Genomic DNA, 17,960 nt, shown 5'->3' on the forward strand with positions numbered 1-17,960 from the left:
GTGGTTTATGTGTGCTGATTGGGTGAATGTGCAGTGTTCCTGGAAAACCTGGCCAAGAATCTCACGCCCGTAAAATAAAAATCGCTCCCGCTACGGCCACTACATTGACTCACCGGATTTTACTGGTGAGTTTTGAGAATCCGACCCTGAGAATTACTGACTGGCCAGGGGGTTGCATGGGTTCTTAAGTGATGACATCAGAGCTGAGGAATTATTTCCACCTAATAACAGACAACTCGGTTATCTGGCTTGGCTTGGTTTCAGTTTTGGTTATAGCACCATAACCAACCCCAAATCAATTTTCTCCCGATTTTGGCAGAAAGGTTGTTAGTATTCTGCCATTTTTTTTTGGCTAAAAATGGACCATGTATTTGGTGGAAGCCAAAAATTTGCTCTTTGTTCCATTTGTCTCCTCTCCCTGAAAAAGAGTTATCCTTTCTCCCCTCTCATCAAATGCCTTCCTTAAAATCTCTGGTGGTTTAGAGAGCTGTAGTTTTCTCCTGGTGGAATTCTGCGTGACTGTGCAACACAGAATTTGCGCAGAATTGCATAGTTGCGCAGAATTCCTCCTTTCCCACAAAGAATCTTGGACGATGTCAGCTATCGGGTCGTGGTATCAGCAGCGATACTCACGTGCTGCTTGCCGCTAACCCGGAAGTCTCTTCACGGCAGAGGGGAGGCTTCCAGTTTAGCAACAGGCAGCATGTGAGAATCGTTGCCGATACCATGACCCAATGAAGCAAGCCTTATTAGGAAGAATACGGGGGAGGGCAGGAAGAAAAGTTGCTGGCATGGGGAGGGTAGAGAGCCTTACATCATAAGGGAAGAGAGTGAAATGTTGTACATGATAATGGAGGGAACAAAGGGAGAGATGGTATATGGAGAGGGATAGAGATGTTTCACCCAGGGCACAAGGCAAGGGGAGAGCGAGATGGTGGACAGTAGGAAAGAATCAGAAATGTTGGATATGGCAGAAGAAGGGAGAGAATGCTGCATGGTGGAAGGGATGCAAGAGAGGGAGCGAGAGGTGTTAGATATGGGGGTGGATGAGAGAGATATACAGGAGGAGGAGGAGGGAGATGTTGGATCCAGGAGCAGAATGGAGTGATGGAGAGATGTCTGCCAATGGGAGTGAGGAAAGAGAGGGGAAGATGTCAGGCTATGAGGGTGGGGAAGGAAGGTGGAGGGAGCAGATATTGGGCTATAAGGGTGAAGGAAAAAAGATGCTGAGAATGGTAGAACCCTGAGGGGGAGGAGAGGGTGGCAAGGAAACTGATGAGAGGATAGATATAACAGAGGGTAGAAATATGGTAATGGGGGGGTGCATTGAAGATGAAAGGGGATGGAAGGCTGAGGAAGGAATGAGATGGGGAATGGGAGAGAAGATGGAAATTTGATAGGTAAACTGAAAAGTGAAAAAGAGGAGAAGGGTAAGAGGCAGAAAAGAGCTAAAAAGGAATGATCAATTTGTTGGAGGCAGATGTAGTGAGGGAATAAGCAGGAGAGAGTAAAACAGATAAATGGTTAGCAGCCACTTGAAGAAGAATTAGCAGATGACAGGAAAGCAGAAAAAAAGAAGTTGGCACCAACGTGATGGAAAAATAAAACATCCAGACAACAAAGGTAGAATAAAATTTATTTTAAATGAAATATGGATAATAATTGGCAAAACAATTGATGGCAAATTACATACTTGCTATTATGCTTGGAAGAAAATACAGTCTCATTTATTTAAATTATATTCTGGCTTGCATACTGTAGCTTTAGCAGAGATTGAGACTGCAAGCTCCAACAATCCCCAGTGGCTGTCACAGATTCACATTCATACAAACTTGAGGTTTCTGCTTTGGCCAAAACCAGGTGATGAGTTTCATTTGCAGTTTCGGTCAGCCTCTAGTCTGGTGGGACAATAAAGAATACAGCTCTACAGTGCCAAAATGATTGATCTCATTACCCAATACTTCTTGTGTCAGCTAAGATTAAATTTGCAATACTAACCCTAGTTCATTGTCTTCAATACATGCTTCCCCATCTGTCTTGTGACCTCTTTACATGCCACAATGTAAGCTTAGAACCTCCCAGGCTATCATATATACTCAAATATAAACCCAGATGCCAATTTTGTCCCCCCCATCCCCCATTTTAGGGAAAAATGGTAACTCAAATATAAATCGAAAATTTATATTCCATCTTTCCTCCCCTTACCTTCCCTGTGGTGTCAGGCATTTCTAGTACTCTCTCTCCTTCCCTGTAGTATCCCTCTGTCCCCCCACTCCACCAGAAGACTTTCCCCATAAAAACATGCCCCCTCCCCACCAACAACCGGCAGAATTGCACTCCCTCACCCCTGAACAGAATGACTACCCCCCTCATGGTAGCATTCCATTCCTTACCCTCCCTCCCCTAAAGAGGACAACTAATTCCCCCCCTTGACCCATTTCTAGGTGTCACAGAAAGGATGTGGGCTGAGATCGGACCCTGCTCAGCTCGTGCTTGCAGGGGTAGACTATATGGCTGAAGTGCTTTATGATGCATACTCCATCTCCACCTGACGCATGCTGTAAATCAGACAGTGGGCGGGCCATTCAACCTTCAAGGCTATGCTTAGCAGGCTTCCCTTTAAGAGACAGATGCTTTTTGTCAAAGGCATGGATAATTGAAAGATATGAGTGACACCCTTCTGCAAAGTTTGCGACTAAAGGAGGACAACAACTTCAGTACAGAATCCTATGTCTTATAACAGAAAGATTACTGAGGTAAGAACCTAATCTTCTTTTCTCCAAGGACAAGCAGGCCTTCAATTCTCAAAGCTGGGTGATGTCATCTGACAGAGCCAAGCACAGAGCTAACCAGCATTAAAATATGCAGAAGCTTCTAATTATGCTGTACTATGCGTTTGCGGGTGCCTTTCTCCCCAATATGTGAGCACAGGTCTTCGTTTTTCCACAGAGCTGAGAGGATGCATTTGGGTGTTTCCTCATCTCTGATTTTTTGTGATCGCTTTTGTGCATTCCCATCGGATCTTTACATTGCTTTTTTCATTTATTTTTCATTTCACAGTATCCCTCTCCTGTGTACAGCTATAGTTTTTGTGGCCCTTAAGTTTTCTTTATTTTTCCACGATGCTAGGCTTAAATTTGAGCCGAAACCTCTATCTTAATTTGAACGTGCCCTCTCCATCCATTAAGATTTGGAAAAGGAGTCTGACTGGGACTGATGGGATCATATGAGGATCCACGTTACTTTAGAGGAGTCATATGGAATTCCTTCTGATCCCTTACCACCTCAAGATAGAAGTTGTCTTCAACTAATTCTGTCTTCCACCGGTTTTGTCAGGTAGATGGCTTCAGCCATCCTATTTAAGTTGAAGACAAAGGAGGAACCTAGGGCTGAAATTTTGGAACTCTTGGACTATGAGTTACCTCCCAAGGAAGGTGTCACAATATCATTGCATTGTATCCTTAAGAACACACTGGGAAATGCTGTCTCAGTGCAGGACAAACCTAAGAAGAGGGCCCATCTTCCTCACCACTCTTTGCTGGTGCAGTCTACTCTTAAATAGGCCAAAAGTACTAGGACTCATGCCTCAGCTCCCCTGGGTGGAGAAACCAGAACTTTGGATTCCTTTGGGAAGAAAACTTTTCTGTCTTCAATGCTTATTTTCTGCATCCAATCCTGTCTGGCCTCAATGCTTATTTTCTGCATCCAGTCTTAACCAGCTGTACGTGAGCATATACTTGAAGTCGATGGTATGCAGTACATTATCACTTGAAGACTGTCTCCCTCTGGAGCAGGCTGAAGAAATTCACCAGCTGGCTAAAAAGCAGGTACAGTGTGAGAAATACCTGGCCAGGAGCATTTACAACGCTTTTGATATTGCATCTAGGGTCTCTGCAGTGGGTGTGGGGATACACAGGCTAGTGGCTACATGTCTGACCTAGAACCAGCAGTTTATGAGAGGCTAATGGACTTTCCCTCTCCATCTTTTTGGATCCAAAGTGGAATAGATAGCTGATCTCATTAAGAAGCATACAGACAGCATCCAGTCCCCATCTCGGCAGCCTGCAGCTGCAGCTTCTTCAACTAGGAGGTTTTTTAGTGGGCAAAGAAGGTGACCCTACTATTCTCAAAGGTACCTGCCTCCTCTCTGCCTAGCAGTCCCAGTCTGCGTTCCCACCTCCATCAACCCTGTCAACAGAAAGTCCAACCAGCTCCCCAGTCAAACTAGGGGGTGAACTTTTGACTGGTTCTGGTAAGAAAGCATAGCCACAGTTACAGTTATCATCCTGGACAATCTACTTGGGGATGGGAAGGTTGGGGAGGCTGATTTATTTTTCCATCAAAAGGTGACCCCCTTGTAACCTCTGACCAGTGGGTTCTTCGAATAGCCTGTCTCAGTTATGCACAATGAATTGGTGTCAAAGACCACTAAATTGCCCACTGAGAGCATCATTCCTCAGCTCTCCACACAAACAGGTACTGATGCAGGAAATCTCCACACTTTAAGACCAATGCGGTGAAACCATTTCATCAAGGGAAAAACTAAACTAAAACTTATATACTGGGTTTTCAACCAGATGAAGCATGATGCGGTTAACAATAAGTTAAGAAATATGCTGAAATACAAGGGAAAGCCCTGAACAAATTCCCGGTCAAATAAATTTTTTGGATGATTTCCCTGGGCACCTTCCTTCCCTTGATTCAGGAAATAAATTGGCTATGCTCTCTTGATGCTTACACCCATACTTCCCAGTCACAGAAGTATCTCAGATTTTGAATACGGAACCACCACTACCAGTACTGCATTCATCCTTTTGACCTTATGTCAGCTCCAAAGGTGTTTACCAAATGTCTAATGCAGGGGTGCCCAAAAGGTCAATTGCGATTGACCGGTAGATCACGTAGGCAACGTGAGTCGATCGCATTGCCTTCGCATTCTACTTGCTTCCCAAATCAGGAGCACCAAGCCGACCAACCTCCCCCACCCGACATCAATTCTGATGTCGGAGAGGAAGTTCTGGGCCAGCCAATCGCTGCCTGGCTGTCCCGGAATTTCCTCTCCGACTTAAAAAATGATGTCGGGGATAGGAAATCTGGTTGGCCCGACGATTCTGTGTGGGGAAGCAGGGAGAGCTTGGGGCGGCGGTGGTTTGAAGGCCTGTTCCCCGATGGCGACAGCAGTGGCTTGGGAGCAGGCAGGGAGACAGAAAGAAGGGGGAGCAGGGAGACAGAAAGAAAGAAGAGAAAAAGAAAGAAAGGACGCATGGAGAGAGAAAGACAGAAAGAAAGAGGGGCAGGGAGACAGAAAGAAAGATAGAAAGGGGGACAGGTAGACAGAAAGAAAGGGGGCATAGAGAGAAAGAGAAAGAAAGGGAGACAGAAAGACGGGAGGGGGCAGGGAGAGAGGAAGAAAAAGTTGGCAGAGGGAATGAGGTCTAGAAGCAAACAGCAGGCTGAAAGAAGGGAAGAAATATTGGATGCACAGTCAGAAGAATAAAGTGCAAGCAGAGACTCATGAAATCACCAGACAACAAAGGTAGGAAAAATGATTTTATTTTCAATTTAGTAATCAAAATGTGTCTGTTTTGAGAATTGATATCTGCTGTCTATATTTTGCACTATGGCCCCCTTTTAGCGCAGGGAGCCTATGAGCATCGAGAGCAGCGCAGGGCATTCAGCGCAGCTCCCTGCACTAAAAACTGCTATCGCAGTTTAGTAAAAAGGGAGGGGGTGTATTTGTCTATTTTTATATAGTTGTTCCTGAGGTGACATTGCATAAAGTCATCTGCCTTGACCTCTTTGAAAACTGCGTACAATGTGCTTTGTGTTTTTTAAAATTTTATTGTTGGTAGATCATTTTGTCTTGGTTATTTTAAAAGTAGCTCACAAGCCCATAAAGTGTGGACACCCCTGGTCTAGTGGAAGTAGCAGCTTTTCCACGCAGATGGGGGGGGGGTGGGGCTGGCAAGAGCAAGACTCAAGAAGGGGCTTCATATTCTATGCGCAGAATTGAGTGCTGGAGCTACTAGAGTTTGTGATAAATTATCTCAAGTTCCACCTACTTCCTGTTCAGCATTTGGATTATATAGGAGCCCTGCTAGACGCATTGCAGGCTCGGGCTTACCTGCCCCAAGATAGGGTATAAACATTAGTGGCTCTGGTCTTGCAAGTCCAAATCAGCAGGCAGATCACAGCTCAGCAATGTTGAGATTGATGGGCCACATGGCCTCTACAATGCATGTTAGGCCCATGGCACATCTCCATTTGAGAGAAGCCCAGTGAACCTTCGCTTCCCAGTGGTCTGAGACTATTAGGAATCTAGTGGATGTCATTCAAGTACCACAGAGGAGTTGAAACCCTGTTTCCTGACTAGACTGTCTGATTAGACTTCCATTCCAAATTCCACTTCCACAAAAGGTGTTAGTGATAGATGCATCCAACTTAGGATGGGTAGCCAGTATAGCTGGGCTTTACACACAGAGAAAATGGTCAGCTCAGGAAAAAGAACTCCACATCAACCTCCTGGACCTAAGGGATATATGGAACACTCTAAAGGCTTTCAGAGATTGGCTACAAAATCAAAATTATTCTCATTCAAACAGACAAGCAGGTTGCAGTGTTCTATGTGAACAAGTATGTGGGGGAAGGGCGGAGGTGGGTATTCAGGCCTCTATTTGTCTCAAATCTACCTTTTATATCAAAGATCTTTGAAAAAGTGGTTCTAATCCAGATGCAAGAGCACTCAATATAGATATAACCCACAAGATCTTCCAAGAGATCCTTTAGTTTTCCCTACACAAAACTGCTTGAATACCTCCTGCACCAGTCCAAGTCTAGTTGGAAAACCACCTCCATAAGGGTTCACCTTAGTGCAGTTAGTTCTTACCATTCTCAAATAGAGAGTAAGCCCATCTCTGTACAGCCCCTAGTTGTTCAGTTCATGAGAGGTTTGTTATTGACAACGCTCCCTATCAAACCTCCTACTGTATTGTGGAATCATAATGTGGTTCTCACCCAGCTGATGAAAGCTCCTTTTGAATCACCCGATTCCTGCCATCTGAAGTTTTTGAACTGGAAAGTAATTTTATTCATTTCAGCTCGCAATATCGGTGAGATTCAGGCTGTAGAAGTGGACCCATTTTAAACTAAATTTCATCACAATGGAGTTGTTCTCCACATTCGCCCAAAGTTGCTTCCTAAGGTCATGATGAAGTTCACAACATAAGAGTTGCCACAACATAAGGTCCATCAAGATCAGTATCCTGTTCCCACCACTGACCAACCCAGATCACAAGTACTTGGCAATATCCTAAAGAGTAGAACACATTTTATGCTGCTTATCCTTGGAAAAAAACAGTGGATTTTCCCAAGTCCATTTTAATAATGACTTTTCTAGTGCAAAAGGTATATGAGTCTTGAACCAGTGGGTTATTCACCTCTACTTGTGAGAATGTGTAGAAGACATCATCTACATTTTTCAGCTGCGCCTCCTCTGACATTGCTTGTGCCCCTCAGTTTCTCCTTCTAGACACAAGTTGAAGGTGTCTTTCTGATCTATTTTTAGTTTATTATTTTTTTTGGGGGGGGGTTAATTCACTTTTCGGTGGTTCATAGGTACCCAGGTTGCCTAGGTCAGGTATGCACTCACTCATATACATGTTATATAGCAAGGAGGGACATTGTGTTACAGGACACCAACCTAGCCAGCCTACACTAACACTTTGGTGGCCTGGGGACCGTTCCCCTTGTAGTGGTTCCTGGCTATACCGGAGCTTAAGCGCAGGCTGTTTGGTTCCTGGGACTTTAAAAGTCGTAAGCTGCGTTTTCCCCTTCCCCCCATGAGGTGCGAGGAGCTGTAGGGGTCTGGGTATTCAGGCTCTAACAGTCTGACTGGCAGCCTAAAGAAACAAAAGCATCTGGAATAATTTTTTATAAGCTTGTCTTGAGGCAGTAAGTCTTCACCATCTTCCATCTTCTGTTTTAGCTGAAGCAGGCACAGCTCCAGCAGCACAGTAAGTACTGGCCATTGTAGCCTACAGTATAGGACACACAGAGGGGGGGGGGGGGGTTCTGTAACTTGGAGTTAGGTTCCCTACCTTCAAAAACTCATTTCCTATATTTTTTGCACTTAATTGTCCTGGGCCATGTTCTGTCGCCAAAACGCTCCTGTAGTGGCCATTTTTTATTTTTGATCCATTTTTAAAAGCCTCTGTTTTCCTCAGAAACACCTTGATTTTGATTAAAATCAATAGATATGGATTCCTCTGGCTTTTTTACCCCTGATTCATGCCAGGATTTGTGTTGGATGACTGTCTGAGGAGCTTCTGTATTCCATGTGCTGCAGAGCACGTGAGAGAGGCAGGGGCTGTATTCCATGTGCTGCAGAGCACGTGAGAGAGGCAGGGGCGCTGAGTATTCCTCCCCCCCCCCATTCTCTCTAGAGCAGTAGAGTTACAGGTAGCTCAGTTTGGGGGAAACCCCTTCCCTAGAGCTCTCAGACAATGTTATGTTCCACAATAGTACGTTTTATTTCTCAAGTTGCTTGTTTAACAGGCCTCAACATTTCAAGTGCCTAATGTTCAGTCTTCTTCTCAGTGAACCTGGTAGCTAGGGATTCCCATCTGTGAGAATTGAAGATCTTGGAGAAAGCAAAATCACTTACCTGTAGCAGGTGTTCTGCAAGGACAGCAAGCCAAATATTCTCACGTACAGTACCTTCCCACCTCCCCTAGGAATTATGTTCTATCAGCTATGTTATGGAACTGAGGAACTTGTGCTTGCACGTTGGACAGGAAGGCACTTGTGCATTCACAGTATGGCACAACTAGAAGTTTCTGCATATTTTTATGTTAGCTCCGTGCCAGGCTCCTTCGAATGACATCACCCAGCCATGAGAATACTCGGCCTGCTGTTCTCAGAAAGCACCAGCTAGAGGTAAGTTTGCTGTATGGCTAAAAATTTCACCTTTTCAGCTACAAGGTGATGAGGTATAGATACAGTACTGAATGTTTTCAGAAAAAAATAGAGTCCCAGCTGTAACTAGAGAGAAACAACCAAGTGCAATCAGTAACTAAATCAGAACTGATCTGTTCATTTGCCCCTCGGTTAAGATCAAAGAAGACTCCCAAATAGAGGCCATGATTTTCAGATCTGACTGAGCAGGGTATGGAGCAGGCCTCTTGAAACATTAATATGAATGAGTAGTTATATGTAAAATCCATTTTCTCGTCTGATCTTTTGTATCTTTCCATCTGTGTTTGTCTTTTAACAACTTTATCTGAGTCACTAGTTTGGACACAGGCAACAAACATGTAAGTCAAATTCTATAGGAGCTTAGTACTTCTGTATTTTGCATTATCCCAGGACAAGTAGGCAGCATATTCTCACATGTAGGTGACGTCATCCACGGAGCCCCAGTATGGATACTTTAAAAGTGCATCATCGCGTTCATTTCTTTCTTTTATTCATTGATTTTGTTTATTTAAACTTTTTTTTTAAAAATACATTTTCTTTTTTTCTTCAGCCATCCAACGGGTTTTCCAGTGGGGCCCTGCATATCACCTTGGCCATCTAATTAAATTTAGCTGAGGCAGTCTTCCTGACAAAGAAGTGCGGTTGGTGTTCTCGCACTATTTCCCTTATGGACCCTAACAGCTGGTGCCTTCAGTACCTGGGTCCGGAGCACCAGATACAGAACTGTGCACAGTGTTACACTCTTCAAAAGTGTACCATAAAAAGCCATATCCTTCAACAGGAAAAGTTGTTCAATGTCAGCATGGAGGGAGAGACATCATCGACACCGTTAACCTAGGCACCAATGACTAAGTCACTGACTCCGCCAATGTACCATCATTGACTCCGGTGTTGCAAGTCATTGATCCATCTGATAAGCCAGCTTAAAAGCCAACAGCTTCCCAGACGGGGTTGAATCCATTCATGCCGGCCAAGTGAAAATCCCTTAAGCGACTAGTTCCACCATCGAGGGGTGATACAACTTCTGAGTCATCCTGTCTGGAATGTGTTGCAGCACTAGTGGTACCGGCGAACAAGCCAAAGATACCGGTGCTAGCTTTCCAAAATAAGCTCTATGCTCTGTTCCATGAAGAGTATGGGGATAAGTTAATCTCTTTACGCCGACATCGACTCATCTGGTACCGACCCAACCTGAGTGTGAAATTGCAAGGCCTTCTGGTACCGTCGATGATGCATCGATGCACCGATAGGATTCTCGACATCAGTCATGTCCATCCAGTCCTGCATCGAAGCACTGCTCATCTAGCCATCACTCTACCTCCTTGAAGCACTGATCTTCGTATTCAAGATAGTCTAGTAGGAGCTTATCTATATCCAAACATGGTTCCACATCAAAAAGTTTCTCAAAAACGTAATCATTCCAAAGAACCTTCGACACCTGACTGGTACAGTCAAAGAATCGCTCTCCTTCTCTTCTAGTGGATTTTGACCTACAGGATGATTCCAATATAGCACCTTCTCTTTCTGCTACTGAGGAGGATTCTCCTTCTTCCAAGTCTCCAAGACTTTCACCTGGAAGGGCATCCTCTCCCACAGAGAAGTTTTCATTCACCTGCTTTATTCATCAGCTGGGGAAAGTTATTTCAGTGCAGTTGGAGGCAGATTCTAAATACAGACTTTTTGGAAATTTTGGACTATGGCTACCAAGATGGTCTTGGGGCTCAAGGATCTCACGTATGAAGAAAGGTTAAAAAAACTGCAGATGTACTCACTGGAGGAGCGAAGAGAGAGAGGGGACATGATTGAGACCTTTAAGTATATTACTGGGCGTATAGAGGTGAAAGATGATATCTTCAGTCTTACAGGGCCCTCGGTAACCAGAGGACACTCGCTGAAAATCAGGGGAGGGAAATTTCGGGGTGATGCTAGGAAGTACTTCTTCACCGAAAGGGTGGTCGATCATTGGAACGAGCTGCCTCAGCGGGTGATTGAGGCCAGCAGCGTGTTAGATTTCAAGAGAAAATGGGATATTCATGTGGGATCTCTAGGAGAGTAAGAATCAGGGAGTGAATCATTGGTATGGGCAGACTCGATGGGCTATGGCCCTTTTCTGCCGTCAATTTCTATGTTTCTATGTTTCTATCCTCCTAAGGAGCTCCTTAAACAGCCTTTGCAAGGCATTTTAAGAGAAACCTACAAAAAGCAGTTTGTTCCTGCTGTTTCTTTTAATGGGAGACCCTTCTTATCAATCAGCCCATATATTATTCACCTAAGGTCTATGCTTCACTGCTGATAGAGCAGAGGGCCATACTATGGATGGATTTACCCTCTACCAGTATCTGCTATGGCGGACAGGGTCATAGGCTGCTAGCATGTCATAGCGGCAGCACCATCACCATCACCATTCATACTGTCTTTTGCCAAATTTCATATTGGACTGGGACTATGGTGCGGAATCTAACATGGCTGTAGAGTCTGTAAAGTTAGATTCCTCCACTTCTTTTTACAACCTACCTTACATAGCACACGTCTTGCTATTTCTGCTTCTCAAGGTCTACCATGTAGAATCTAACATGAGTGTAGAATCTGTAAGTTAGATTCCTCCATATCTTCTTCCACTACAAATTTTCAGCACACATCTGACAATATTCCGTCTGCTTATGGTGCTTCCAGTTGACATCCAGAGCTGCTGCTATGTCTGTGCCCATGGGTTGATTGGCACATTACCTTCTGGATGTTCATGTTTCCTTTCGTTGACGACTTCAGGATTCCACCATGGGGTATCAAGCATATAAGGTGGCTCTTTTTTTCCTGTTACTTTTTCACCATTTTGGCATATTATGGTGGGAACTAACAGGGGTGTAGAGCCTGTAAGTTAGTTTCCCCGCCACTTCAGATTCTTCCATTGGTTTTACTGCAAAGCAGGATCAACCAGGTGTTTTTTTCTTCAGATATGCCTTCCACAATACCATCAATGTTAGTCGGTATCTTCCAACAGGCATCCATTGTCCTCAATCTTTTTTCTCATATGCTCCTTTTTCTTCATGCCGGAGGTTTGGGAGTGGCTGTAGGGGAGGAGGCTACCATCACTAGCACTAGGGGCGGATCCACCGTTTACAAGGCTGTACTTCGAACCCATCCGAAGTTCTTACCAAAAGTTGTCACTGAAATTCATCTCAATCAATCAATTGTACTTCCAGTGTTTTTTTCCTAAGCCTCATTCTCATCCAGGAGAAACGGCTCTTCACACTCTGAATAGCAAATGGGCTTTGGCCTATTATCTCAACAGAACAAAGCTGCATAGGACATCTCAAGTGTTTGTCTCCTTTGATCCTAACAAGTTGGGGCATCCTGTTTCCAAGAGAACGATTTCCAACTGGTTGGCTGCTTGCATATCGTTCTGTTATGCTCAGGCTGGGCTGCAACTGGAGAGTCAGGTCTATGGCAGCTTCAGTAGCTTTCCTACGTTCTACTTTTGGTCCTCAATTCATATATTCACCTCACATTATTGTCTGGAACCTTTTTCCAGACAGGATAGGCACTTTGGCCAGACAGTATTAAAAAAAAATAATTTTCCTAAAAGGCCAATACTCCTACCATCCCATTCTGATTAGCTTGGAGGTCACCCACATGTGAGAATATGCTGCCTGCTTGTGCTGAGATAAAGCACAGTTACTTACCGTAACAGATGTTATCCAGGGACAGCAGGCAGATATTCTCACAACCCACCCACCTCCCCTGGTTGGCTTCTTCGCTAGCTTACTGAAATGAGGAGCCGCACGCCTACATCGGGTGGGAAGGCACATGTGCGGTGTGGTCTATCGCAAACTTTTTAAGTTTCTTAAAGTGGCGATGCACTTTTAAAGTATCCATACCAGGGCTCCTTTGATGACGTCACCCACATGTGAGAATATCTGCCTGCTGTCCCTGAATAACACCTGTTACGGTAAGTAACTGTGCTTTCTGAGACCCTGACCTTATGTTGTGCTAAGTTATGTCTGCCCAGAAAACTGCAGGTAATAAGTTTGTGGTCCAAGGCAAGAAGGATCTCAGTTTACTTGTAGAGGGTTGTCAGAGAAGAACCATATCTGCAGGTATAGGAAAAAGCTTGTGTAGTGCTTGCTGAGACCCTACAATGACCAAGGTTCAACTCCTGGTGGGTAGTAAGTGTCAGACATGTTATACAGCAATGAAAGCTTGAGGTAACATGTCTCCCTGCCTTGCAAATTTAGAGACTGAGGGTGTCCCATAGTTAGGGAGATGACTGATAATACGATGAAGCAAGCAAGTGAAATAGGAAGCAGAAGAGTAAAATTAAAGGTTTCCTTCTCCCATCAGTTTTCAGTTTCAACTGTTCCTCTTCCCTAGGATTACCATATTTTGTAAGTAAAAAAAAAAGACACATTGCCCCGTCCACAGCCCCACCCTATCCTCCCTAGCTCCACCCCATCCTGTCCCCATATAAACCTTATCTCCCCTTGCCTCCCCCTCGCAGGATGGTACCTCTCTAGTGGCGAATGGGGGGAGGGGTAACCCAAAGGTGAGAGCCATGTCAATTGTGGTCCCACTGCGGATACCAGTGGCCCAGGGATAAGGAGCTCCTATTGTGAGCTGCTGTGGGCTCGTTTGGGGTTGACTGGAGGTGGCAGGAAAGACTGGCTTTTCCTGAGCTTGGCTGCGTCTGCAGGGCATCCAGGCATGTGTGTGATGTTTTCACATCTGCAAATTCTCAGGACCCTCCAGACATGGCCCCAAGCTCAGGCAGAGCCAGAGCCTTTACTGCCACTTCCAGCCAGCGCCAATTGAGTAGGGAGTTTCTGAACAGAGTCCCCCAGGACCAGTAACTCATAGGCAGGCTCTGAAACAGAGACACCTGCACTCGGCTTTACCTTTTTCCCAAGGATTTGCTTTCAGGGCAGTAGGTATCTGGCTGCTCCTTGAATTCTCTTCACCTCTCACAGTCTTGAATGGAAAGGAGGGATGAGCTGCAGTAGTTTCATTCATCCAGTAGGCTGTGGATTCATCTGGTTGATATGCAGGTCCAGCAACTTTAAGGTTCAGCTTATCTGCAAGGTTGCATCCCCTGGTGGCATGTTTCAGGGATTTATCTGAAAGATTACAAGCAGAAATAAAAGCACTAGAGAATGCATAGGTGAGCTTAGAGTCTCTTTTGCACAATACAACTGAACATAATGATAACCCCCTCCATATTTGTGGGGGGTTAAGGGCACTGCCCCCTTACAAATACTATGAATTTGTAAATAACTTAAGGGTCTCCCCAAACCATTATTCTGTTGCAAAGACATAAGATTCTGTACTGAAGCTGTTGTCCTCCTATAGTTGTGAACTTTGCAGAAGGGTGTCATTCAAATTCTCCCCTTCACCAGTGGAGATAGCTCCCTCTTCAGTTTTTTCTTCTTGAGTGAACTGAGAAGGTGTGTTCTGATCTGCTCTGCTTTCTTTTTATAATTTTTGGCTATTTTGGGCTGTTGGTTCATTTTCCTGTTTGGCTTTGGTGCTCGGAGGTTCCCTTCTTGGGCTTACTCCACCGGAGAAAGGACACAGACTCTCAAGGGTGGACTGCTGCTCGCAGGCCAATCTCTCAAATATCTAGTACCTGTGGAGCCAGTTTGCTTTGTGGTTCATCAGGTGCTCAGGGTCTGTTTTTGGAATGTATTGGATTTATATTTGATATACCACTTGTACATGAGTATTAAGCAGTTTACAATAATAATACATTAGAAATAAGAGTTACATTTTCAATCATTAGAAAAATTTTCCTTCTCTGTCCCAGTGGGCTCACACTCTAATTATAGTAAGAAGGATTTAAATACATGCTAGAGAAATATGAAGAGGAGAAAGATGTACAGTCACCTCGGTTTGTGAGTAACCCGGTTTGCGAGTGTTTTGCAAGATGAGCAAAACATTCTTGCAAAACTTGTCTCACAAACCGAGTGTTGACTCGATTTGCGAGCACCCCTTCCCCCCCCCCCCAAGAACTGGAATCGCTCCCCCCCACTCGCAAAGGCCCTCCCGCTTGAACAACTTGATACTTACCCCCCGTCTGGCACCGTCACGCAGCCCACAGGACGTGTCGGTGCCGCTTGAAGAACTTCCTGCCTCTGCCAGGCCTTGAGCATGCATCTGCGCATCCTCAAGGCCTTCTAATTCTCCCTCTCGCTGAGAATCTCGATGGGAGGGCACTCGTACATGTGTGGTGCGGCAGTTGCAAACTTTCTTAAAGTTTTACAAGCAAGTATGCTTGCGAGGCTGTCCATATCCGAGCTCCATGGATAACGTCACCCACATGTGAGAATATCTGCCTGCTGTCCCTGGATAACACCTGTTACGGTAAGTAACTGTGCTTTCTGGAACACTGATCCCCAGAGCTATAGCTATATGCACAGAGGTAACCTGCTGCTTAGAGAAATTCTCTTGCAACAAAACCAACTGACTTCAATAAAGTACCTTGTCTATAGAGAGTGATCAAAAATATATATATGAAGTGCTCAGAGATATGAAACTCTATAGGGAAGGATGAAAACCTCCCTGTTGTAAGAGTTCACCTTCCAGTCATTGCAACTTCTTTAAACAATTATCACTCTAAGACAGTGGTCTCAAACTCAATCCCTCTGCAGGGCCACATTTTGGATTTGTAGGTACTTGGAGGGCCTCAGAAAAAATAGTTAGTCTTATTACAGAAATGACAATTTTGCATGAGGTAAAACTCTAATAGTTTATAAATCTTTCCTTTTGGTTAAGTCTTAATAATAATATTGTCATTTATAGCTAAAGAGACATTTGATCAAGAAACTGTTTTATTTTACTTTTGTGATTATGATAAATATACCAAGGGCCTCAAAATAGTACCTGGCGGGCCGCATGTGATCCCCGGGCCGCAAGTTTGAGACCACTGCTCTAAGACGTGGCGAATATTTTAAGTTGATTTCAAAGTCCTAGAGTCTTAGAGTGTGATCATTGTTTAAAGAAGTTGCAATGACTGGAAGGTGAACTCTTACAACAGGGAGGTTTTCATCCTTCCCTATAGAGTTTCATATCTCTGAGCACTTCATATATATATTTTTGATCACTCTCTATAGACAAGGTACTTTATTAAAGTCAGTTGGTTTTGTTGCAATTTAATTAATTTTTTCTAACTTCTTCCTTTTTTCCAATTATTATCCCTGAGTTTTCTGAAGGAAATAGAAAAATTCTCTGGCAGCTCCCACAAAACTATTAACCGCTACTCCCACAAAACTATTAACCGCTACTCCCTTCCCCTTCTGACTCCAACTGCCTCTCTGTGCTTTTCTCTACACCAGGGCTGCCCAAGTCCGGTCCTTGAGATCTACTGGCAGGCCAGGTTTTCTGGATATCCACAATGAATATGCATGAGAGAGATTTGCCTGCACTGCCTTCTTGGTATGCAAACCTCTCTCATGCATGTTCATTGTGGATATCCAGAAAACCTGACCTGCCAGTAGATATCAAGGACCGGACTTGGGCAGCCCTGCTCTACACTTTTTATCAGTCAGAAAAAAGCTCTAAAGAACCAATAGTATCTGTCCCTGGCAGTGGAAAGATTCCACACTGTGCATGATAGCTTCACTGTTGCCATGACATCAGAGCCATGCCTGCTAAATCTCTGCACTTACATTCAGGGAACACAGGACTCTCCCTCTTCACATTTATTAAGTTGATGTTTTATTTATTTATTTTATTTATATACCACTTATATCGTAAGTCAGTGGTTCCCAACCCTGTCCTGGAGGACCACCAGGCCAGTCGAGTTTTGGGGATGGCCCTAATGAATATGCATGGAGCAGATTTGCATGCTTGTCACCTCCATTATATGCAAATCTCTCTCATGCATATTCATTAGGGCTATCCCAGAAACCCGACTGGCTGGTGGTCCTCCAGGACTGGGTTGGGAACCACTGTCCTAAGTGGTTTTACATTCAGGTACTTTATCATATTTCCCTATCTGTACCGGCGGGCTCAAACTCTATCTCGTGTACTTAGGTCAATGAGGGGATTAAGTGACTTGCCTAGGGTCATAAGGAGCAGCGAGGGATTTGAACCCATAACCTCAGAGTGCTGAGGCTATAGCTCTAATCATTGCACCACATAATATATGTATTTTTGGGAACCTGCTATGGTATAAGCGGGCTATAAGTCTGTTAAATAAAAATATTATATACACATATACACACTAAGTCAAAGTAAATTTATACCTGGCAAGCGATGTAATACCTACTTTAATTGTTAAAGCTCTAGGGCAGTAAACCAAGGTAAAAATGTGTCAAATGCTATTTTTATATAATATAGAAGACAAAGGTTAGGATGGCATAGATGTCATCAGCAAAGCAGTGTGGCCTAAGTAGTTTAAAGAACCAAGAATGGGGTGTAACCTTCAGCAATTCTGTACCCATGTCACAAATTTTATGCAGGAGTGGAAAATTCCTAGGCCCCTTTGCTATGGCTTCAGGCCTAGTGAAGCTACTGTTACTGAGCAGACTGCCCTCTACCCTTATAGAAGCTAATCCATTTGGAGAAGTTGCTCCAAGAGAAGCAACAGGGAGTTTAGGCGGGGGGGGGGGGGAAAGCCCAATTCTAAAAAAATGCCAAACTAGAGAGAAGCGCCATCACAATAAGTCAGGAAAAAATAGGCAACATTATATAAACATCTTATATAATAAAACCCTAAGCGCGCATGTGCACTCCTACCTGCGTGATCCGTAGGTCCGTGGCAGATAGGAGTGCGCATGCGCGCTTAGGGTTCTATTAGCTTGGGACAACGGCCCCACACTCGCGGACCCCAAGGTAATGTTCTGCAGTCTGGCCGGCTCCGCCAGCTCCCTTACACTCCCTGGCCATAGTTATTTTTAAGTTCAAAGCCGCCGCCACGGAGGCTCCTCTCACGAGCTGCACCTGCATCGGAGAAAGCTTCAGACGCAGGTGGGGATCGTGAGAGAAGCCGCTGCGGC

General features: G+C 44.5%; 1 protein-coding gene across 1 annotated transcript in view; it reads right to left on the minus strand.

Annotated features, from left to right (window-relative positions):
• Window positions 1-1,766: 1,766 nt before the first annotated feature.
• Window positions 1,767-17,960, minus strand: part of LOC117356680 (gametocyte-specific factor 1-like) — a 58,780-nt gene continuing 42,586 nt past the window's right edge. Inside the window, exons 6-7 of the mRNA XM_033936222.1 lie at window positions 13,863-14,081; window positions 1,767-1,898 (exon numbers count right to left, since the gene is read on the minus strand). Coding sequence (XP_033792113.1) covers window positions 1,894-1,898; window positions 13,863-14,081 — 224 coding nt within the window. The 3' untranslated portion in view covers window positions 1,767-1,893. The remainder of the gene's footprint in view (window positions 1,899-13,862; window positions 14,082-17,960) is intronic.

The sequence above is a fragment of the Geotrypetes seraphini genome, chromosome 3 (genome assembly GCF_902459505.1).
Source record: "Geotrypetes seraphini chromosome 3, aGeoSer1.1, whole genome shotgun sequence".
Classification (NCBI taxonomy): domain Eukaryota; kingdom Metazoa; phylum Chordata; class Amphibia; order Gymnophiona; family Dermophiidae; genus Geotrypetes; species Geotrypetes seraphini.